The 26,206-nt window shown below is 34.0% G+C and overlaps 2 protein-coding genes and 1 pseudogene across 2 annotated transcripts; 1 reads left to right on the top strand and 2 right to left on the bottom strand.

Annotated features, from left to right (window-relative positions):
- Positions 1 to 1,596, bottom strand: LOC145640082 (uncharacterized). Its single transcript, XM_081691393.1, has 3 exons — positions 909 to 1,596; positions 577 to 768; positions 1 to 482 (listed from the first exon to the last, which is right to left on the bottom strand). The coding sequence occupies exons 1-3, from the start codon at positions 1,594 to 1,596 to the stop codon at positions 1 to 3; spliced, it is 1,362 nt and encodes a 453-aa protein (XP_081547519.1).
- Positions 1,597 to 16,302: 14,706 nt separating this feature from the next.
- LOC145640983 (subtilisin-like protease SBT1.7 pseudogene) lies at positions 16,303 to 19,406 on the top strand (annotated as a pseudogene).
- Positions 19,407 to 20,259: 853 nt separating this feature from the next.
- LOC145638956 (protein arginine N-methyltransferase 2-like) lies at positions 20,260 to 25,134 on the bottom strand. The gene is made up of 3 exons (XM_081690036.1): positions 24,815 to 25,134; positions 21,338 to 21,733; positions 20,260 to 20,742 (listed from the first exon to the last, which is right to left on the bottom strand). The coding sequence occupies exons 1-3, from the start codon at positions 25,089 to 25,091 to the stop codon at positions 20,429 to 20,431; spliced, it is 987 nt and encodes a 328-aa protein (XP_081546162.1). The 5' UTR covers positions 25,092 to 25,134; the 3' UTR covers positions 20,260 to 20,428.
- Positions 25,135 to 26,206: the final 1,072 nt, after the last annotated feature.

Genomic DNA, 26,206 nt, shown 5'->3' with positions numbered 1-26,206 from the left:
TTATTCCTCTATCAGCTCCTGGCTAAGCAAAATGTTGTCTTCCATATATCTCCCCGGAATGAAAGCATGTTGAAATTTCGTAATCAGTGAAGGAAGAGACCCTTTCATCCTGTTAACCATGCATTTCGTAATGCATTTATAGATCGTGTTGCAAAGACTAATAGGGCGTAAGTGAGCTGCAACTTCCGGGTGATCTACCTTTGGCAGCATGACTAAGAGAGAAGCATTAAACTTCTTTAACAAGAAACCAGTGTTGAAAAAATGCTGAACAACCTCAATTACTGATTTTCCAACTAATTCCCAGTGAACGTGAAAAAATTCCGCTATGATTCCATCCGGCCCCAGGGACTTGAGATGATGAATAGAAAACATAGCCTTCCTAATTTCCTGGCCAGTAAAAGGTCTGACCAAATCCCTTGCCTCAGAGTCTTCCAATTGAGGGAAAACTATTTCATGGAAGAGCAAATCGATATCATCCGCACCTGAATTACTTGTCACAGCACTAGGAACAAAAACCTTTTTTTAGAGCGTCTTGAATTAAATTGGCAATATCATCATGGCCACTAATCCACTCACCATCATCATTTTTGAGAGTCAAAATCTCCTTCCGTTGTTGTTTCTGCTTAGCCCTATTGAAGAGAGTCGTAGAAGACAAATCTCCTTCTTTGATCCATTTATCTTTCAACCATTGTTGCCAGTAATGAAAATCTAGTTTGCATTTAGGGATAATGTCATTAACCCCTTTAACATATTCTTCCCTTTCCTCAACTGATGAAATAGCATTTCCCTGAATGCTTAAAGAATAAGTGATGCTACGCCAGTTAACACCCCCAAAAGGTGCGCTTATCAAGGCACCATTTTTTAGCACCCGTTCTAATTATTAAGGTGCTTAGCCAAAACAAACATACTTGAGCCATTCAAAACAGTATCCCAAGTATCACTAGCTAACTCCTTAATATCATTGTAACTCAAGCACCACCTCTCAAGTTGGTAAGGCCGGTTGGACCTCGGCCTAGAAGGATCCGAATCATATGTTATCGCAGCGTGATCCGAAACTATTATCGGTTCATGCAAGACTCTTCCTTCCGGAAAATCCTCAAACCATTGATCCGTGCAAAAAACTTTATCCAAACGTTCCAAAATGAGACCATTCTCAAAACGTTTATTAGTCCATGTATAACGAGGCCCCGAGAAAGGAACATCGATCACACCAATAAGAAGCCGCCAATCAACAAAGGCATCAAGCCCCTTTATGATTAAGGAACCCCCTAGTTTATCTTGTAAGCAATCAACTTGGTTAAAATCACCAATCAAGAGACAATTAGGAGTTATCGAGATAAGAGTTGTAAGTTCATCCCAAACTTTAGATCTATCTTCTACTTTAGGCTCACCATACACAAACATCACATTTCTATTACTTCCATTACCATCATCAAGATTACACAAAATGTAGTTCGGAGTAGACATAACACAAGTAACAATTCCTTGAAACCAACTAAAGACCGCTAGGCCTCCCCTAGTAACATCCGCATCCACTCCATAAGAAAAATTTGGAGTGAATGGATCAACTAAAAGTTTAACATCAACAAAAGGCATTTTAGTTTCGGATAAAAACAAGAACATAGGAAATTTAGAGGAAATAAGCCACACTAAATATGGATGTGCAGGGGCTATTGTGTCATTGAGACCCCTACAATTCCATGAAATGATCCTCATATATCCATCGGGAGCTGATCTGGTGCAGCCACCTCACCTAAGTACTCATCCATAGATTTCCAAATAGCATGTTGAACCTCAATTTCCATCTCGTCATCATCAAGTTGCTGGTGCGAATTCACTTCCTCATCCTTCCTTTTCTTAGAGGGACTTGAGAAGGAGGAGGAAGAAGAGTATTGCATTCTCTTTTTTCCCTTGCACCTATCCACCTTTCGAAGTCGCGAGAGGCGAACCTTTACCCCCCAATTCCTAGCCATGTCGACATCATAAATTGCCTTTGATTTAAATTCAAACCCTTCACCCTTGTCACGTTGCCATAAGCTGAACCCACCCTTTTTTGACCATCGATCAAGTGTCTTTCTCCTTTTTCGAGCCACCCAATCCGGAGTAAAAGAGCACTCACGATTATAACCATCATCACAAGACCGAGCCTCATAGTGTATCTCATCTCGAACCTTTTTGCGCGGCCAAAACTGGTTGTTATCCAACACAGTAGCAATACCATGACCCCTCGCCAAATCTTCTTGAGACATAGGAGAATTAGGAGGGTCAAATTCTATCATTGGCATCATCGAAAATTCCGGTTTAAAGAAAGGCAAAGTATCCGGAATCGATTCCGGGTAAACTCGAGAAGATGCGCGGCTATTGCAAAGAGAATGAACCAATCTCCTTCCTGCATCAATTACGTTTAAAGCATTAGGGAAAGCGGAAAAAGAGGAAGGAGATAGACGTTTTACCCTCGGCGCCGAAGGAGAAAATGCCCTGCATTGAAGAAGATCAGCAGTGTTCATTGTTGTTGTTGAAGCCGAAATACCCAGATTAGGAATGTCTTGCAATAACCCGGTCTGAACTGATTGACTTAAGTGACTGAAAGGGATCGTAGCCCACTCGTCAATGCCCAAAGTTTGAAAAAGAGTGGGGCCAACTGAACTTTGACGACCCGTCGCATCAGAAGATTCCCCTACCTCAAAAACTGAGTTCCCAAAATTTGGCCTAGAAGATTCTCCCACCTCGAAGGTGGAGTTCATAAATCGGGGTCGCGTAATAGGAGGTGAGTCCGGATCACACCCGACCCGATGAATTCTGAAATTTGGGCTCCACCGTGGTGGGTTGCCCAAGAGAGAGTAGGGATGCCCCTCCCCTGCTACTCCGACCTAGCAGCATTCGCACGCGGCGGATAAAACTGAGCATATGGGTCCTCTGACAGACCATACCTCCGACCCGGAGAAAGAGAAAGGTTCGGTGCAAAATCCACCTCCCCATGATTATCCAAATCATCATCTAAATCATCATCACCCGAATAGAAAACCTCTGTATCACGAGACAGAGAAGACTGATCAAATTCCGACCCCGTGATATCATTATCACGCTGGCGCCGCATCTCCGCATACAAGTCTTCCGGTTCCTCAAATCGCCAGAGATTAATCGTCGTATTTCTGAAAATGTAGCGATCTGGAAGACCATGAATCAAATTTGTGTAAAAAGGCTGGTCCATTGGACCGTACAACACCCTTAAGCCGCTTTGTTCACGCACCACCACCAAACCCATACCCAAATCCACCCAAACCCACCTCTTTGTCACCAAATTAACCCACCCACCCTAACCCTTAGCCCCTGCCTGACCTAACCAACCTAAGACCACCGCCACCAACAAACCCAAACCTAGATCTACACCACAATTACCCAAACTCAAACCCCCCACCACCACCGCCACTGCAATTCAACAAAAACCATAAAATTTTAAAAAAAAAAATCTCACAAACCAAAAATAAGTAATAAATTTCTAGATTTAGAGTTTTTATGATCGAATTTTACATGAAAAACCTTACTTTGTTCAAAAAATTAATTCTCCAGTCGAGTTTCCATGCGTGAGGTGTTAAGGCTAAGAGAAGAGGACGAGAAACAGAGGAACGAGATGAGGAAAGAGAGCAGGAGAATGAGAAGAGGAGAGAGAACAGGAGAAGAGAGAAAGAGAATCAAAGAAGAGAGGAAATGAAGGAGGAGGAGGAGAGGAAGAGAAGAGCACAAGAGAGAGGATGAGGAGAGAGGAAAGAGAAAAGAAGAAATGAAGGAGAAGTTTGTCGGTAATGGTTTTAAAAAGGTAATTTTTTATTTTTATTTTTTATATTCAATTTATATTCCAACGGAACATTCCGTAGGAAAGCCCATATATTCCGACGGTTTTTATTTCGTCGTAAATTTCCGACGGGTTATTAAAATCCGTTGGAATTTCTGATGTTTTCGACGGAATTACGTGTCCGTCGGAACCAATTCGTCGGAAATCGACCTATTTCTAGTAGTGAAGACTATTAATGCTACGCTACTATAGAGATTTTGAATGACATATATGCCAAACAAAACCTCGGATGACCTTTTAATATGAAAGCACTAAATGACAATAATGTCGAATACATAATCAAAAGAATGCAAGGGCATAATGTGGCATAAATGACTATATCAATACAAATAATCCAAGCCTGAATAAATCCCTAAATGGAATGGCGTAGTGCTCATTTTTCTTGTTACGCTAAGGTATGATATGAGTTATACCCACCTCTATCCTTAATTTTCTAAACACTAAACCCAGTGAGTTAGAGACACGGGATTGAATTTTTTTTTTTTTTTTTTTTTTTTTTTTTTTTTTTTTGGCACGGGTTGAAATTTCCTTAAACAAACATGAGATATGGGTTTTACCATTCACCTTAATTTAAACACCAACAGACCAATCTAATTTGTATTGGTAAAGAGCACAAGGCAGCACTCTATCTACAAAGTTGATTGCTTACTAAATTTTACTCCTTGTCATCCAATCAATCTATATAATATTATAAGATACTTCAACTACCAGTGGAATTGCCTACGTTCTGGGTGGAATTTCTGCGTCAACATAAATAGCCACACGAAACAGTTGAGTGGCCAATTTCCAGCTATCATCTCTTAAGAAAAGGCCATAACAAACAAATACTAATAATAATCATTAGTCTAATCAAAATGTCTCTTTCTACTCTGTCGTTTAATCTTCCTTTTTATACCACAACAATTGGATATTGTAAATTAAGTTGAATTTTATACCACCTAGCATGAAGTACAAAACCTTCCTATGGTTAAAAAAATTATTGGGCAAGCCGTTAAGGATTTTTAAATCATTTATAGAATATGAAATTACTATATGGTGGATTGTTACATGGAAGGCATTTATAAATTTATATCAATGTTGACAAGTTAATTCAAGTTAATTGGTTGTAAAAGTACGCTTTTGATCATTTAGCAAGTTAAGCCAATTATCACTCGTAAGGTAAGACATAGAAGCCATTAGATTGAACCTATTATAAGCATTCCACAAACATAATATTACTCACTCTACACATACAATTGTTGTATGTGGTCCCTACATAAAACCACAATTTGTCATGTTTTTATTAGTTAAAATTATAGGTCCAAGTTCCATTTGAATTCAATTTATATTTGACTCCTAGTTTTCTTCCCTTTTTTATAATGTGTCAAATTTCTAATGGTATTGTATGTAGGGGCCACATACAATGATTGTATGTGTATGTGTATCGCTGCTTATATAATTTACACAATTTAATCAGCATAAAGTTTTAAGTAAATTTAATTTACTTTTTTCTTATTGTGTGATGACTTGTAGTCTTTATAGTTAGTAAGTACTCCATAGTCTGTCCATAGGTAATCTTTAATTATATTCAATGGATAGTAGAAGTTTTAAAATCATACTTTGTGGATAGAGCGGAAAAAGTAGAGGCGATCAAGGTTAGCCTGCCCCGATTTTAGGCGGGTGTTGGGCAGAATTTTTCGACACAAAAAATTAATTTTTTTGAGCGGGTTTAGGGATACGTTTTTATGCATATTTAGTTGATTTTTTAGGCCCGGACGAAAAATGGCCCAAAAAACCCGAATGGCCCGACCATTTTGGACGGATTTGGGCACATTCGGGCCCAAAGCTTGGCCCGACCCAACCCAAGAAGTGGCCATAAATTTTTAGCTTGGCCCGGCCTGACCTGGCCAATGATCACTTTAGTGAGTGAGATAAGAATACTTTCGAAATATAGAGTATATTGTCAAATTAACATTTCTTTGTAATACATTAGTTAAATTTTACTAAGCTAATATTTTTAACAAATTGAAATTAGCTTTAGATGATTTTTTTAGAGCAAATTTAGCCCCAAGAGACTTGGATGTGACATTATTTTTGGTGGTCCCCATTGAAAATGATGTCATCAAATTCTTATTAAGACTCACTAATATTTACACATATTTATCACTTTAATCCTAAGACTTAAATATTTGACATATTATATGTAGAAAAGTGTAAGGAAAAAAAAAAAAGATAATAAAAATAAACGTGAGGTGTGAGTAGTGGTTCCCAATTTCAAGTCTTAAGTTGAGTCTTGAAATTTCAAGACTCAATTTGAGACTTATTTGAGATTTTTGAAAAATAAATGGGAAAAGTCTTAAGCATAAGTCTTAAGACTTAAAATGATGATGTCACCCCAAGTCTTAAGAGTGCATGGTTGTGAGGTTGTTTATTTATTTATTTATTTATTTGGTTAAACATGATGAGGAAATTAGTAAAAGGCTAGGGGTACGCTAAGTGTGAGGAAGTACTAATGAAGGTTTGATATGTATTTGCAAATACATATCAAACCTTAAAATATTAAAAAGTATTGTAAGCACATGGGGGTGAGAGAAAGGAGGAGAGAGATTGACAAGTGGGACCAATTTTTAAATGTACCACTAAAAGTTTATATAATATCATTGAAAATATAGTGATATTATTTCTATACGTAGTTGGTACCACTAAATGAATATATAGTACCATTGAATGAATATATAGTACCACTGGATGTTCAATGATACTATTTGATCATCTAGTGATACTATTAATCACCCAGTGGTACACTTAAATCCAGCACATGAGGGTGAGAGAAAAGGAGGAGAGAGATGGGTAAATTGCATGCAAAATATCTCAAATGCCCCTTGATATGTATATACAAGTGCCTATCAAACCTCCCTTTGGAAGACCTCCACTAAGTGTACAAGATTCCTTTTGTACACCACCAATAAAAAAATGTCAACTCATCAATGTAATAATGGAAACTAAAAAAAGAAGAGGGAAAGGAAAAAAAAGAAGAGGGAAAGATGAGCGCCAAAATTTTCAGCCTAGGCGCCATTGTGAGGAAGGTGAGAGGCAAAATTTTCAGTGGGCGGCAACAATTAATGGATAATACACCATTAATTTCCAAATTAAGCATCAAAATTTCCCATCTTCTCCCCCAAAATTTCATTTTTTCCCCCAAAATTCCTTGGCGAAGAACACATCCAATTTGAATAAGGGAAGAATTGTGAAAAAATTATTCAAGTGTGGATATTAATTTCGTCAATCAATTACAAATATTCGCAGGTAAGCTTGTTAGTTGTTGAATTATTTCGTTTAAAATTCCTAATTTGATGATTTTGATAATTTAGGGTTTTCATTGTTTGATTTTGAAGTAGATGATTTTTGGGTAAAAATTAGGTTTTTATAAAGATTGAATTGCAAGGGTAAATCATTTAGATTAATAGATTGATTTGTATGTTGTCTTTGGTTTTGTTTCTTGTGGGATGTTATTTAATTGAAGGAGTTTTCTAGGTTCCATTGTAATGGAAGCAATTGTTAAATGGAATCGAGGTTTATTTGCTGTCAATAATTTTATAGCATCTGTTTTTTATACGTAGGATCATTTTGTCAATATTAAATTAAAATATAATTTTATAGTATTTTTTTTTATTTTGTTGAATCTGAAATAAATAACAGTAGTGTGTTTGACATTGTGGCAGTGAAATGGAATGCAAAAACATGTCCCCTCGTTTGAACATTAATCTTAATGAAGTGATAAACGATGTGATTAGCTCAATCGGAGATGCAGATCGAATCAAACGATGTAACAGAAGAAGAAGCAACAATGCATGCCATTCGATTATTAATGAAGAAGCTGAGGTTACTAACATTAGTAATGAAGAGATTAAGGTTGAGGTTAATAACAATATAAATGAACATGATTCTCATAATTGGTCAAACGGAGATGAACAAGTCAATCGTACTCCGGCTGTGGGTATGTATCTTGCAAGCGGTGAAGAATTTACAAGGTTTTTCCATATGTATGTCTTTGAGAAAATGTTTGTATTTGTATGAATTAGATATGAATCAGTAAGCCAATATTTAAATTGATCCTGTTAATACCATTTTGATGCTGTTTAAATTCGGAAAAATGTTGTTTTATGGAATTTGATGCTCAGAAATGCGGAAAGGTTTTGGGTTTGTAGTGGGAGTTTCATAATTTCAGATTTAAAGAAACCAGACCTCGAACTGTTTTATTGACGATTGGTAACATTAGTATTTAAAATTCTAATTTTTATTAGGACGTTACTATTTATGGGTAATAGGTGAATGAAATATAAAATGCAAACAAAAATAATAATAATTGGTATATTGAATTTAAATTAATCATGACTCGAATTGTTTTATTGATAATTAGTATCATTGATATTTAAAAGTCTAATTTAAAATGGGAAACATTAGTATTTATGGCTATTATATATGTGAATGAAAACTAAAAATAAAACCCAAAAAAAAATGGAGTAGTTTGGATTCGAACACGGATCACTTATTCATAATAGGAAAGCATTCACCAACTACACCAAGGGGTATCAACACATATATTATCGTATTATTTATTTATTTGTACTATTTATATTTATGTCAAATATATTAGATGATTCTATTAAAGACAATATGATTCCTTAAATGGTAATAATACGCTTATTAATATATTATGATGATTATTGTATGTTGTTGTTTGGTTTAATAATGTGTTTCAACAAAAAAAAAAAAAAAAAAAAAAAAAAAAAAAAAAAAAAAACTTAAATATATTAATCAAAGTGAGATATTTTAATAGGCGGTCAAATTTAAAACTATTTCAATTGCACACCGTCATTCGCTAAGGGTTTGTTCTCTTCGCCTTATAAAAATAATTTTTAGGTCTAATAAGTTCAGATTAGTTCAGATAAGTTATAATAATGTCCAATAAGTTACATAAGGTCTAATAAGTTACATTAAGTTAAATAAGGTCTAATAAATTTAAATAAGTTCTAATCAAGTCTAATAATAAGTAGGAGTATCCATTCGGTTTTTGGTTTGAATTTAGCCCAAATCCAATCCAATCCGAAATAAATTTCGATTTTCAATTATCAAATCCAACCTGATCTGAATTCCTCACCAAATCCAATCCGATTCAAACATATTTAAAATTCAGTTATTTGGACTCGTTACGAGAGTGCAAATTAAAATACGTTGCATATATTTTGGGCCTAATGCGATAATAAAAATTAAAATACAATAATATAAAAAAACTATTTATTAAAAGTATAGTTGTACACGATTAATAGAGAAGTATTGAAAACGTAAATAGGTTACATGATAAATAGTAATAATTATAATAATAGTTTAGCATGATTATATTAACAATACTTATTTTTAAACTAACGATTTCATATTTAATTTATTTCGGTTATTTTGATTTAAACAAGGTCAATCCAATCCCATTCGAACGTCCGAATTTTCAAAAAAATTCAAACCGATCCGATCCGATCCGATTCAAAGTTTGGATCCGATCTGAATTAATAATTCAGTTTTGATTTGATCTAAAGTTCTGGTATAGTGAAGAATCGAACATGAATCACTTGTTTACAATAGGAAAGCATTGATCAACCAAGTCATGGGGTATCAACACGTGCACTTATAAATATTAAATTTATATATGTTATTCATTACTAAGTAAGTTTCAATTTATTAAATTGAGTTTGAAATCATTATATATTAAATTTATCATATTAAAAAACATCCACTAAAATGAACTATTTATAAAAGTTATTTGGGAATTAATATAATCGTTTTTGTATGTTTCGCATCATATCCATCAACATAGGTTACATTTATTGTAAGTTGGGTATTAAATGAAGTGGTTATCTTTTAGAATTTCTTAAATTTGAAAAATTGTTACTTAAAAAATACTTTTTTTTTTAGAAAAATAAAATACTTATTTAAGAGCACTGTGTAGATTTGATTTACTAAAAAATAAAAAATAAAGATTATTTATAGGTCCTTTTTTATTATATATAGAGAGTTACACATAAAAGTATAACTTTATTCCCTTAAAAGAAATTTAAAAAAAATCTGACTTTGTTATTTTGATATATTAAAAACAATTATGATTACGTAAAATTGGAAAGTTATCAAACCAATGTACTGTCATAGAGTTCGAACAAATATGTTTGTTAATTTCGATTTTTGTAAAACATAAATGATTCGTTCATTTCTTTTGTTAGTTATGATTCTATAAAACCAAAAATGATTACTTAACATTTAAAATTTTACTGAAAATAAAATGAGGGAAGATTTTCGCTAAACTCCCATTCAATGAACTCTTAATGGTGGTAAAATTTCATGTGGCACTGACATTTAGCTTTGGAAATACTAATTAGGAGAGAAAAAGTAATTTCCCTTTTCACCATTAGCGCATACTTAAAGTTTCTTCATCTTCTTCAATATAATTAAATTTGATATATTCATTCGTCTACTGATACTAAACATATTCAGTGAATACTTTTATTAGTAACTTGATACCAAGAAATATAATTTAAAAACAAGTCTATGGCACCACTTGACTCTGCATCTTGTTTCATTCAATATCGACTACATACATTAAAAATATAAATAAAATGAATGTATTGAATACTTGATCTCATGACCATTATAGTTTATAAGACTAACAATGCAAAATTTATTATATTGTTATTTTAAAAACTAATATACTTGACTAGTATAAATATTTAATAATTCTTATTATAAGTAATATTAAAATAAGTCACGGTGGACTAAAAGTAAACTAGGAATAGCTGAAATAAAATTGAAAATTATACCAATGAAATTAATTAGGGCTCTATTGTCATAAAAATATTTAGATAATAAAATACAAAGTCTATTGTACGCACTCTTTATTGTAAGGGAAGAAACAAAAGTTAAAATGGTAAGAGATATTAACATGAATTCATCATTATAAATACTCCGCATATAAGTCAAGAAGGGGTAAAAATATAACATTAGTGAAGGGCTAAAAAGAATTGAAAAATGATGCTACTAAAATAAGAATTCATTTTCAAATTATAGCCTAGAATATATACGAGAAATTGAAATATGATTTGATATTAATAAATGTGCTAGGATCCTGAATTCATTTTTCAATCTTAAATATATTAATCAAAGTGAGATATTTTGATAGCGGTCAAATTTAAAATTATTTCAATTGCACACCGTCATTCACTAAGGGCTTGTTCTCGTCACCTGATAAAAATAAGTTTTAGGTCTAATAAGTTAGATTAGTTATAATAAGGTCCAATAATAAGTTAAATAAGGTTTAATAAGTTACATTAAGTTAAATAAGGTCTAATAAATTTCAATAAGTTCTAATCAAGTCTAATAATAAGGTCTAATTAGTAGGGGTGTCCATTCGGTTTTTGGTTTGAATTTATCCCAAATCCAATCCGATCCAAAATAATTTTAATTTTCAATTGTAAAATCCAACCCGGTCTGAATTCCTCACCAAATCCACTCTAATTCAAACCGATTTAAAATTCGGTTATTTGGATTCAATATGAGAGTGCAAATTAAAATACGTTTCAAATATTTTGGGCCTAATGCGAAAATAAAAATAAAAATACAATAATAAAAAAATTAATTCTTAAAAGTATAGTTGTACACGATTAATAAAAGTATTGAAGACGTAAGTAGGTTACATGATAAATAGTAATAATTATAATAATAGCTTAGCATGATTATATTAACAATACTTATTCATAAACTAACGATTTCATATTTAATTTATTTCGGTTTTTTTGGATTCAAACAAGGTCAATCCAATCCAATTCGAACGTCCGAATTTTCAAAAAAATTCAATCCAATCCAATTCGATTTAAAGTTCGAATCCGATCCGAATTAATAATTCAGTTTTGATTTGATTAAATTTCGAATTTTAATCCGAATGATGGATACTTGTACTAATAAGGTCCAATAAGGAACAATAAGATCAAATTAGTTTAGTAAGGTCTGATAAGTTCAATAAGGTATAATAAGTTTGATAAGGTGTTACAAAGTTCCAATAAGTTTCATGACTTTGAAATACGGTGTAAGTTTTGATTTTACAAATACAAATATAATTCCTTTAAAATTAATATTAATTATTTTTGAGTTTTTAAATACCAAAATGATACTTAAAATGAAAATTTATAAAAAATAAAAGATCAAAACGTGTTTCTTTATACCTCCATAAGATTCGAACACAGGACGACTATCCATAGTCATTCAAGGGGTTTGTTTATTACTAGACTAAGGGGTATCAACACATACATTGGAGGAAAACAAATTAATTTTTAGTGTATCTATTAGACTAAGTTTCCTGGCTTATGCCCATAAATAATTGATTGGACACATTATACAAATAATTTACGTGCAAAACATTTAAAATAAAAAGAGTTTTTTGATTTTTTTTTTTTCACTTTGAAATATGGTGTATGTTTTGACTTTATATATACAAATATGATTTCCTAAATATTATATTAATAACAATTAGTTATGATTTTTTAAATACAAAAATGATACTTAAAATGAAAGTTTATAAAAAATAAAAAGCAAAATGTGTTTCTTTTGTACCTCCACAAGATTCGAACACAAGATGACTATCCATCATAACTCAAGGGGTTTGTTTATTAGACCATTGGAAAATATTTTATTTTAGAAAAAAAAATAGTTATTAAAGATTAGTTATACATCTAAAAGTATATCTTTGTTCCCTTCAAAGAAATAAAAAATTTATGTTTTGTTAACAACAAGGTGTTCTCCATCTTTGTACTTCAACTTAAGATAATATACAAGCCTCCCACCATGCCAGATTGTACACCTTATGGAATTTGAACATGCCATTCTGATCTTTAAAATGCATGTACTAAAAATGGATCTAAGAAAGAGAAAAAAAAAATGTGTAAAAGGGAAAAAAGGGGCAAAGTGGATTGGGAGGTGATGGCGGTTGGAAGTCTGGTCGACATATTCCACAACACATATCATTAGTTTTATTAATTCATTTCAAACTATAGTGTGTACTAGTATTTTAAACATGTTGTACGGAGATCTCATAGTGACACGTTTATCAAACAAGATTTTATTAAAAGAAGAATGCTTCTTTTAAAATAAAAAATGTTTTTAGGGGACAAAAAAAAAGATGATTTTATCATGGTCGCAAGGTTCGAACACTGAATGCATTTGAATAATACAACATTTTGATAATATCAACACCATAGGACAAGGGGGGTATCAGCACAGTCACTGGATTACATATTAATATGTATTATTAGTTGAATAGGTTCTCTTTTTATGTTTATCAAAATAGTGAAAATTTTAACTTATTAACATACTTTTTGTTTTAAATAAAATAGTTTTTTTTTTTTTTTTTTTTTTAAATACTAATAAAATAGTTATTAAATATAAATAATTTATATCTAAACGTATAACCTTGTTTCCTTCACTAACATCAAATAATTAAAAACTAAATAAAAGATATACGTATAACATTGTTTCATTCACTAACTTTTATGTTATTCTGATATTTTAAAATTAGATATGATTCTGTAAAGTTAAAAATAATTAAAAACCAGAAAAAAAAAATACAATTTATGTCGTCACAGTGTTCGAACAGTGGTTTGATGTATGCACATGCAGCTTTCAAAGTTAACCATTGGAGTAAGGGGTATCAGCACGTTCATTATGTGGGAAAAAAACTATATATTACAATGTTTGTATGAGCGTCCCAACAAATCGTTTTCTTAGAGTCGATTCAAATTCCGGATCGTTTGTTTTGGGTGAATTATAAAGATAATCTTTAACCAATTTTGCAGCTAATAATTCTAAATCTGTTTTTGTTTTTCACACCTTCACCATACTTTCATTCAAATTACTTTATTCTTCAAATATATAATCACTACAATCCATTTTAATAATTGTAAGCCACACCACGACGGGCCGGAATATACATGAACATTACAAAAAATTCACCGACGCCGATAGGTTGTTCACCGGCAACACATTCACCCACGACGTTCGCATTTTAACCAACACCTTATCGCACCGCCATCAATCTGTTTCACGCTGAAATTCAGAAAATTATATTTGTATATTGTTCTTCATTTGTTATTTACACAGATACATTAGAGGGGAAACATTAGGAGAGAGAAATTAGAAAAAACGACATATTCATCCCATAAAAATCCTAAAAATTGAAATGTTAAGTTAAATCAAATGTTTTATTTATATTTTATTCATTGTTCTTCATTCGTTATTTACACAGATACATTAGAGGGGAAACATTAGGAGAGAGAAAAAAAAATTAGGAGAAAAAAAATGAGGTCAAAAAATCTGATTATTTTTTTTTGGGATTATATACTACATTAATTTGGGTAGGTGAAAGGATAGATAAATTTGAAATTCAAAAGTTAAAATTTAAAAAACAAGTTTGAAATTCAAATGAAAATGAAGGTGGCCCACAAAAAAGGAATATTCCCAATCAACCAATAGGAAACTTGTGTACAAGATTCCTTTTGTACACTAAGTGTACCTTAAATTGCTCCCAGGAAATTACTCCCTCCATCCTCTATTGATAGTACCTTTGGGGCATTTTTCATGAAAATTAATAAACACAAATAAGAATGGTAAAGTTTTCAAAAAAAAAAAAAATAGTAAAAGTACATTGAAAAAGTAAATTGACATTGGATATGCAAAAAAGTAGAGAGAAAAAGTAATAAAAGTGCACGAGAAGACAAAATTTACATGAGAAATTTAAATTTACGCAAATATTGTTGCAAAATTGGAGGGAATTTTGGTAAAAAAATTAATATTAATGGTTATTCGAAAAAACAAATGGGGAACATTTTGAGACTAAAATTTGCCCACAAGGGACTATCATTCGGGGATGGAGGGAGTAGATTATATGTATTCACAACACGGCAATCTTAGCAAGGTCATGAAGCTCAAGATCATGACAAAACACATACCAAAACACTTTAAATCAAATTCCTTCTTCTCTACACACTAAAAATGGTTATTTTTGTCGTAAGGAAAATTTAAAGACAGTGTAATGACATGTAAAGCTTCAAAAGTTATGCTAGAAAGTGTTCTGAAGCTATGTATAGGCAAAAACTAAAAGAAATATGTAAAGGTAAAGAAATAAGGTTTATCAAGGTCACCATTAAAAATTTGCATAAATAAATAAAACTAAATAAGTTCACAAAGACAGTATAAGCTAAACTACTAAGGATTTGTATTTATTGACTGAGCTGAGTTGAGCTGAAATGAATATTTTATGAGAGAAGGAAATTGGAAGTTGAACTGAATTGAATTAAGCTGAACTTATTAGAACTGAACTGAATTGAAAATAATCTGATGACAACAGGACCTAAGGCATTTAGAAATGCGTTAGATATATTTGGTTAAAAGCTAACACAACGACTAAGGTAAGAGAAAGAGAGTGCAACATTTTGCAAATTACTACAACCAATCTTATGATATGATCATTCCTAATAATTACCAACTAACTGTCAAAGGTATCACCAGTAATAACACCAGTCTACAAGAGTCTTAAGTACCCAATTTCAAAATACACCACAAAAAAATGGTATTGAATGTTCATTACAATTTACAGTGTTGCAAATAAAAAACAAAAATATTCCACAAATTACAAATTTTGATACATAGTTAGCCACGCTATTAGTTGATGGAATGCTCACTTCACATGTAAAACAATTAATTGAGTAATAGGATATGATGAAAATCAAATGGGATTACCCTTACGGATGTAGGGTTACTCTTATTAATAAGTAGTATTATTCTTTTATTTGTCAAAATCAAAATATAGAGATTAATTGATGAAACAAATTGAATTACAAACAAATGTAGTCACACTGATAATGAATTTGGGTTTCCTTAAATTATGGACAAAATAAGGTTACTTTTATAAATAAATAAGGTTATTCCTACAAATTATTAAAGGAAACTCTTATAAACAAATGTAGTCATACTTTGTTGTTGCCAAATAACACTTTCCTTTCACAAATACTAAAAAAACCTTTCTCCGTACTTGCTCCATTTATTTGGGCACGGAGTTTTCAAAGGAACAGTAAAAAAACAAGAAACTATCATTTTATGATGGAAAGAAGGTCGGTTGAAAAAAATAAAAAATAAAAAAATCTAAAAAAGCAATAATGAGTATAATTGAAGAGAAGAAAGAATATAAAAAATATTAAAATGATAAAAGGGAACCACTAGTGGGAAGAAAAATTAGTAAAATGTTGTTTAAAGTTTTTAAAAAATGAAATGAATAAAATACGGCCGCAAAAGAGAAATGAAGCGAGTAATAAATAAAATACATACGGGTAATAATTATGATAAAGAAAAGTGGCCAACTACAGTCCAAATCCGGTAGGGGCGCTTTGTTTGGTCCAAATCTAAAGTTCTATCACTATAGTAAACTACGTCTATATTGTCACTAATCATTATTGCTAATTTACTATTTGCCACAGAGGAAAAATGAAAAAAAGATTAAAACAACTTGCAAAACACTTAAAGCCCACTAGAAAAGAAATCAAGCTAAGACTTATTATATATAAATTCATTAGACACTGCTAAATGTTAATCATTTAAGGCAAAATATACAAACTACCCACCATTCTCCTACCAAAATTAAGCACACAGCAAAGACTGAAATTATGAAGATCCAGAAATACCAATCCCAATTAATGTTCATATATATGCTATTGTTTTCCTACCACAGGTATGCAATAGCAGAGAGAAAGCATGAAAATCGAGAGAGAAAAACTTACATAGTACATATGGACAAGTCCCACATGCCAGCAAGTTTCGAACACCATCATGAGTGGTATTATACGTCACTTAAATCTGCTGCAGACTCTGCAGAGATGCTCTACACCTACAACAGTGTAATTCATGGCTTTTCGACGAGGCTGACTGAACAGCAAGCTAAATCACTAAAGAGCCAACCAGGGACTCTCTCTATTGTGCCTGAAACAAGATACGAGCTCCACACAACACGAACACCTGAGTTCCTAGGGCTAGGGCTAGGGCTAGGTGAAAGTGATCAGCTCCTGCCAACCTCTACTTCACAGAGTGATGTGATTATAGGACTGATTGACACAGGTGTGTGGCCAGAACTTAAAAGCTTCGACGACATGGGGCTAGACCCTGTGCCCAGTAGCTGGAAGGGTGAGTGTGAGGAAGGTAAAAACTTCAAGTCCTCAGACTGCAATAGGAAACTTATAGGTGCAAGGTTTTTTTGCAAGGGGTATGAAGCTATTCTAGGACCAATTGATGAATCAACTGAAAGCAAATCACCAAGGGACGATGACGGTCATGGTACCCACACAGCAACTACAGCAGCTGGTTCAGCCACTACCAGCGCTAGTCTTTTTGGATATGCAAATGGGACAGCTCGAGGGATGGCTCCACATGCCAGAATTGCAGTATACAAAGCCTGCTGGCTAGGTGGGTGCTTTACCTCTGACATATTAGCTGCAATGGAGAAGGCAATTGATGATGGAGTTAATATTTTGTCCATGTCTGTTGGAGGCAGCATCTCTGACTACTACATGGACACGGTTGCTGTAGGAGCGTTCTCTGCAATAAGAAAGGGGATCTTGGTATCCTGCTCTGCCGGAAATGCTGGACCTGACTCTGGTAGCTTGTCTAATGTTGCTCCATGGATAACCACTGTGGGTGCTGGTACAATAGACCGTGATTTCCCAGCATACGTTACCCTAGGAGATGGGAGGAATTTTACTGGTGCATCACTTTACAGTGGTAAGCCTCTTCCCAACAAGTTATTATCCCTTATTTATGCGGGGAAAGCAAGCAACATGACAAATGGCAATTTTTGCATGAGTGGCAGCTTAAATCCGGCAGATGTTTCTGGGAAGATTGTTGTGTGTGATCGAGGGGGAAATTCGAGGGCCCAAAAAGGTCTAGTAGTAAAGAGGGCCGGTGGTGTGGGTATGATCTTGGCAAATTCTGAAGCCTATGGAGAAGAACTAGTTGCTGATGCCCACCTCATACCTGCAGCTTCTCTTGGACAAAACGAAGCTGATGATATAAAGAAGTACATCTTATCCGACGATAATCCAACAGCAACAATTGGTTTTTCAGGGACAGAGCTAGGCGTGAAACCATCACCAGTTGTGGCATCATTCAGCTCCAGAGGTCCCAATCCACTTACTCCAGAAATACTGAAGCCTGATTTGATTGCTCCAGGTGTCAACATCCTGGCAGGCTGGACGGGCAGGGTGGGTCCAACTGGGTTGGAGAGTGATACAAGGCATGTGAGCTTTAACATCATTTCAGGAACATCTATGTCATGCCCGCATGTAAGCGGTCTTGCTGCACTAGTGAAGGCTGCCCATCCAGAATGGAGCCCTGCAGCCATCAAATCCGCCCTTATGACTACAGCATACACAGCCTATAAGAACGGAAAACCAATCATTGATGTTGCCACAGGACTTCCATCAACACCATTTGATCATGGAGCAGGGCATGTGGACCCTATTGCAGCCCTTGATCCAGGCCTCGTCTACGATGTCACAGTCAACGACTACATTGACTTTCTATGTGCTCTAAACTACAGCTCAGACCAAATTAAGCATACCACTTCCCAGGAATCCAGCTGTTCCTCAGGCAAGACTTACAGAGTCAGAGACTTCAACTACCCTTCATTAGCTGTCACTCTAGAAACAGCATCAGAAAATGGAGACGGTAGGGCAGTGAACTCTGTCAAATATACCAGGACCCTTACTAATGTTGGATCACCAGGAATATACAAAGCTTCAATGTCCGTGCATGATGGCTCAATAAAGGTTAGAGTGGAGCCAGAATCGTTGAGTTTCAACAGAATGAATGAAAAGAAGAGTTTCATAGTCACAGTTTCAGCTGATTCCATGCCCTCTGGCACCACCAGTTTTGGTCATCTAACATGGTCAGATGGGAGACATACAGTGACTAGTCCAATCACTTTTACATGGACATGAGAAAAGTGCAACATGAATGTTGCAAAGGGCCATAATCCCCGTTTCCTATACTTCATTATTCTCACCTCTTTTTTCAATTTCAGCAAGGTAAAAAAGTTTACAAGTACTTCATAATCATAAAGTGTACGCAGAACAAATGTATAATTTTCATTGGACTGAACTGTGGAGGAGTAATATATGTATTACCACATATACTTGCACTACGAAATGCTAAATGGTTTGAATTAACCCAGGTACAATTCCTTAATTTTTAATTTATTAGAGATCATCAAGAAAGTTAAAAGCAAGACAGAGTAACAAAAGAACAATTTTGGATGTAAAGAGACAATGGAGATGTTAACAGTAAGACACAATAACAAAAAGAGAAGGAATATGAAGATATCATGCCCCAAGTAATTTAAAGTTTCCTCCAGTTTAAAAAATAAAAGAAAAAACTGAACAGAAAAAAATGTAAAAATCCTCAATCCATCAAACAAAAGATACAGCAAGATATCATCTACAAAATCATAACTTATGCTAGAGTTTGACAGTACAATCTGGAATTGAAAAGCTAAGTACTCATTATATTCAAGCTCTCAAGTGCAAATTAATCTTTAAAATGCTCCAAACCCAATATTCAAGCTCTCTAATGCAAATTAACCTTCACCCAACAGACATGAAATGCTCCAAACCCAATAATAGCAATACATCTTTTGGATTTTCAACTATTAAGAAAAAGGTCACCATAACATTTCATTTGATTTTCCAAGTCCAACATCACCTAAGTTTCAGTAACCCCTCCCCAAACCAGGGTTACCTAATACGTAGTCCTAATTTTATTTTCACTTTGACACGTTTGAATATATTTGTCACATTTTCATTTATATATATAGCATGGACCAACTTATATTATATTACCTCTCGCTTCTCGATACCAAAGGTTAAGAGTCCTCAAATGGACTACATTTCTATTAAAATAAAATTAGTACCATATGCGTATTTTTAATACATAATTAGCAGGGGGAACCAGAATATTAGGTAACATTTCCCCCAAGGCCCCAACAGTAACAAAAATAAGGCATGCAGGGGGTTGGTAATGAATCAAAATACAGTTTCTGTAAAAAATAATGTAATCTAACTTATCTCATTGTTTTCCTAATAAACACAGGTTTATATCTACCAGATAAGGAGGACAACTTCCCTAATAATCATTAAATCAACAATGTCGATGATCGACTCACTGTTAACACTTTGATAACAATCCAGTAACTTGCTTGGTTATCAAAGTATGAAACCCACACTTTGATAACAATCCAATAACTTGCTCGGTTATCAAAGTATGAAATCCATACAATTCAAGGCAGGACACATGAATGAATATCAACTCGTTTCATTCATAGTAATAGTTCGTAACAATAAGAAAAGCTTCTGATATTACATATTGATAAATCAGCAGGACTGATAAGTCACCAACTATATAGGTCAAACAATGTTCATTAAAAGACATCACATAAACGCCATGCAAAAATACTTACTTCAGAAGTCACACAGAATCATCTGTGTAATGGCAAACAGGAAGGTAGTATGTATCTAATTGCCAATATTTCTGTCGTACACCTTTCCAGACATCCTCCGCAAGGCAATCTTTTACAGGCAAGGGAATTAACTGCGTAGTATATCCCAGGTTTTCAAGTTCCAATGAAACTATATTGCAGTAAACAACATGGAAGAACGCGTTATCTCCACAAAGACCATTGAAGAAAGAGTAAATACCCTCAGGTTTCAACAGTTTAGGAAGATGTTGGTGGAATTCTCTCATATCTTCGTAGTATTCTCCATATGTATCGAAGAATATACCTGAATTAAAATATCAAGACTATCAAAAAAGTGAAAGCACAAGAACAGACTAAGAATATCAAAGTACAGAAGCAAACAAAAGAAAGTGAAGTATCCCACAATAAGTTACAATCAAACCATGATATAAGACCTCACAAACATCAAAAGAAATAAGCAGAAAGTAAAGTGCATTAACTTCAAACACTATGATGATCAAGTCTAGTCTTTCATCATGCATTGCTGCAGCAACTTGCACACAACCTAATAATGATAGGAGCATGATACGTTCAATATCCAAAGTGATGGTTTAACACTATCTACATTGAGTCTTCAACCAATCTTCCGTCAGTAGTCTCAGTACAAAGGAAGTCCATCAACTAGCTCATTGCTGCTTCTAATTTAGCAATTCAAGGTGTAGAGTCGACCTTGGCCATGGCCACATATGCCACATTGGCATTTAAGGCCTTGCAAAGATTGCAAACAGCGAAAGAAACTACCATATATAAATGATACACGCCGAAAATCTAGAAATATTTACAAATGCATGAATAGCATGGACCCTCAAGATATTGTCATAAGAGGGAAGAAATATTAGAAGTTTTTAAGAGCATAATACCATCATAGGATTCAAGTTGGGGAAGTACATCTTGCCACCGACCAAACAAAATCTTCACATTTTCTTTCTCACCCCAGCCATTTCTAAGCATACGGTCATAAACCTCTGGGTGAGCCTCAACAATAGTATGTGAAATAGGATTATATTGCTGGATGGCCATATCTACCAGTCCCATTCCGAATCCAATATTCAACACGTGGCCTCCACCAGAGCAAATGGCTTTTGCATGAGACTCCATTAATGGTTTCTCCCATGCCATCATAACAGCCTTGCTATCTGCATCCATCAGCTTGTCCTCGCTAAAGCTAACTCTATCCTCCAAGTAACCCGCATCTGAATGGCCATCTTCTTTTGCATTTCTTGCAATGGTACCAAGTATCAATTCAGCTTGAACCCCTGCACAAGCAATATAATTAAAAATTCTAAACCAGATAAATCAAAAGATCAAAATTAACATCACATGTCTACCAACACTCAACAGACTTTAAATGACTCATTGGAATGCATCAACAATCACAGGTAATGTATAAAAACAAGTGCATCATCATTTGCATATATCTTGTTTATAGGAAGCGTTTTATAGGGGAATTTCAGGAAAGGAGGAAAAAACCAATTTTCCTGGATCCCGTTGACTAGTATTCGGTTCTATTCTCTTGAACTTCAAGGTAAGTAAACTGGCTGCCCCTAACCGGTTACCATTTTGTTATGGACAACAGTACCACTCACCATCTTCCAGATTCCACAATCAGCTCCCCCCCCCCCCCCCTCTCCTCCTTTCAGTCTATTATCATCCCCACCTGGTCCTAAGATATATTTTGTTCAACTTATTCTAATTTATTTCAAACAAAATAAGTGAAGATAAGCTTGGAGAAATGAAGATTTTTTCAAGCAATATTAGACAATGTACACACAGATAAGAAAAAATAACTTCACACAAAATAAGTTAGGAAAAAAAAAAAAAACATTTCAGATAAATTGATATAATTATATTTCAAATAAAAATAATTTTGAACCAAACAGAGCCTAAACCTGATTATTAAGTAGGTTAGTCCAGGAAAAAGAGGATCAGGTCGAAAAAGGGTTATTTCATATTAGGCCAAAATCACATTGGTCAGGTTGCCAGTAAATAAGCAAGGAAAAAAAGAGGGATGAGAGAGATAAAAACAAGTATACTAGCAATTTTTAGATTTTTCACCTTTTGTTTTCATTGAGGTAGAAGTTAATATCATTTCTTTCACTTAGTCAATATCATATCATGTCATATCTGATAAAGAACAGCAATTCAAATGTGGAATTCAAAAAAAAAAAAAATCCACCTACATAGCATATTAAAGCTTGAAAGATATAATTAAAGTCCATGCCTCAACAAGCATCCCAACATCATAAAGATATAGGTGGATATATATGCCTCTATTAACTACCAATTTGTTCATGTTTTTGTTCCAAGAAGGGGGTTATCTTAAGGCCCTCTTTCAGTTTATAGTTTATGCTGTTTTTCATAGCCATAGAGAGGTAAGCTTAAATGTTTTGAGTTATGATTTTTTTATTTTTTGGGAATTATAACTTTTAAATTTAATTGTCACAAAAAAAAAAAAAAAAACCCTTAAGCTATATATGCACACACAAATTTGGATGTAAATTTCCTTTACTAATTCTAATGCTTCGAACAAGCCCTGGGAATCCCTAAGGTAGATGCATTTGCATCAACCATAAGAACTCCCAATATAAACAACCAAGAAAGCAAAGAGAACTTGATGGGTTGGTTTTCTTTGAAGAAGCAACTATGCCATTCATAAGTCACCAGACTTTCTATAAGCATCAACATGCTCAAAATAAGAGATGAAGAAATATTGTTATACCATCTCTTCAATTAAAAAAAATAATATCATTAATTCAAAGTAACAAAGAAGACAAACGAACAAAAATTACATTAATAACAAATAGTTTTATGAGTTTTTATGGCCCCTTTCAAATACGTAATGCCAATAGGCTAGATTAGAAATTTAGAATAGTAAAGCAACACCTGATACCATGAAAATCAAAAGTATTGCAATCAAACAAGATAGTAGAAATCAATCACCTTGAAGTTCCTCCTATCAAGGAACTTCAATATATTATTGGGACATGTAATATGATTTGATATTGCAGAGATAAACTAGGAAAAACTTCTAATTGTCTTACTCTATAGTCTCCAATTACATCACATGACAAAATTCACACAATCGTGTATAATGTTCAAAGAATTTCAGGAAACAATGTACACAACACTTAAATTGTCCCTTCATCTACAAGATACATGATGGTACAATACCCATCATGTCATTTTCCAAGCTTAAATACAATGTAACACCAATCCTAGTTAGTATCCTATCTCATAAACTTACTACTCAAAGATTCGCGATAAATTAAAGTCATTAACATTGTTGTAGGGGTGCATTCTTTTTACCTTAAAGATATACTTCCTCTGTCTCCCTAATATTGCAATAATTACCATTTAGTAAGTTTTACAAATATTGCAACATTACCAACATTTGCATGTTTTCTCTATATCTATCTTATCTTCCCTATCTTTATTTTTCTCTATAATATATCTCTCCTCAATTTGATTTTCGTGTCTTCCCTATTGTTGCAATAAGATGGGAACGGAGGAATTAAATTTTAGGACTAATCAGGTCTCTGATCAATTCCAATCAGGTTTAAATATACAAAATTTTGTCAAAAACCACCCACTAAAAATACTTTTTGTGAAAAACCACCCACAATAAAAAAAAAAAAAAATGTTATAAAACACCACCCAAACTAAAAAAAAAATGTTGCAAAAAGCCACCCACTGTTGAAAACAGACCGTTGACCGTCCTCCCCCGGCGTTGACCACACTCCCCACCCCTAGAAAACCCTATAATTCACCGGAAAATTTTGGCCGTTCCTCCCCCTCGAAAACCCCTAACATTCACTCCCCCTTGAAAACCCCTAATATTCACCCCCTCCACCTCGAAAATCACTCCGACCACATTTTCCGGTGGTGGTATGAGGTTTTTCATTGTTTAAAGTGAATTTTAAAGGTTTTCAAGGGGGAGGGGGAAGGGGGATGGGACAGGTGAATTTTGTGAATTTTAAAGCTTTTTGCAACATTTTTTTAGTTTGTGTGGTTTTTTACAACATTTTTTTTTATTGTGGGTGGTTTTTCACAAAAATGTGTTTTAAGTGGGTGGTTTTTCACACAATTTCCTTAAATATATGGTGATTGGTGAATATGGGATAATCAAGTGAAGTACAAGTGAGAATAATGAACTTGTAAAATTATCAACATCATTTTTTATCTGCAATATATTGACTAATAGATAGGAAAAATTGCTTCTAACCTAATATAATAATTACTAATAAAGATGCTATTATACATACATATTCAAGATAATTACCATAGAAATGTATTGAGTAAAAATTAGGAAAATGAAAGAAAGAAAAAGAGAAAGATACCTGAATTAAGAAGGATATCGAAGGCATCTTGATGACCATTCTGCATAGCAAAATCTCCAGCACAGAGAGAAGAAGGAGAAAGAGCATTCCAAGGAGCGCCGGCTTCAAGAAGCTTACGGACGACTTCAGAGTGACCAAGCTTTGCGGCATGCATCAATGGAGTTAGGCCGTCAGCATCGAAGTAAGTGACGTCATATCCGGCACAAATGAGAGATGTAATGCCTGCTAAATCACCCACCCTCGCCGCTTCGCATAGTTTCTCTCCTTTGTCTTCCATGTCTGCGCTCAATGACTCCCTTCCACAGTTCCACCACACAATGTCAAAACTTTTAGGGAAAAATAAGTACTTCTTATGTCTCTAATTGTTTGCTCTACTTTTCTTTTTAAGGTGTCCCTAAAAGATTCTCCATAGCATTTTATATTTGTGTCAACTCATGTCGTCACGTGCACCATTTTTTGCCCAAAGCCTTAATAAAATGAATTTATGGTTTGGGACAAATAATTGGGGACAAAGGGAGTAACAAAGAATACAATCTTCGGCCAGTTCTTTTTAAATAATACTTCCTCTGTTTTATTAATATTGCAACAATAAATTTTTTATATTATTCATCACTCTTGTTTGACCATATAATATGATTTCTACGTTAAGCAAAATATAGTTGTTTAGGGTAAAAATACGCTAGACATGTGGTCCAATGAGAGAAGGCCACGTGTCAAACCCAGGTTGGTCCAAGTGGCCCAATAGCCATTTGACACGTGTCCCCTTCAGGTATCTTCTGAAATTGCGGCCTTCAAGGGCCCAATTTCTAAGAAGCGCCGTAAAACGACACAATAACCAAAATCTAGGTCAAGTGACCTAGATAAGGGCACACCTTCCAACGACCCTATAAATAGGAAGATATTTCCCCATTTTGGGGACACAATCAATCATTTTATTACACCTACTTTATCTCACATCAGAGAAATACCTGAGCTTGGAATCCAAGCAGATACCCACCTAAATTTCCGCACTCTCTATTCTCTTTCAATTTACTAACTTGATCGTCGGAGGCGGAGCTCCTACAACCGGAGTCTCCGTTGTTTTGCAGGTGAAGCTCGAGCCGGACCAATCTTTGTGACGTAACTCTCCCTAGGGACAAAAACACCCAAAACATTTGTGTAGGGAATAATTCAAGCCTTTAAATCCCACTAGCTTGAACCCCACTGTGATCATACACTAAAGTACGGTGGCGTCCAAAAGGGAAGAAGATAGAGCAAAAGAGTCGCCAACAAGTTTTTTAGGAACTTGTAAACCGTTCACGAGGTGAAGGTTACACCCCTTAACGATCCAAGAGACCGTCAACTTCATAAGGTCTAGAACCAAATAAGGGTTCGGGGATGAAGGTACAAATC

Source organism: Chenopodium album, chromosome 7, assembly GCF_948465745.1.
Source record: "Chenopodium album chromosome 7, dcCheAlbu1.1, whole genome shotgun sequence".
NCBI lineage: Eukaryota > Viridiplantae > Streptophyta > Magnoliopsida > Caryophyllales > Amaranthaceae > Chenopodium > Chenopodium album.
Note: the sequence above shows the minus strand (reverse complement) of the source record. Positions and strands in the feature narration are given on the sequence as shown.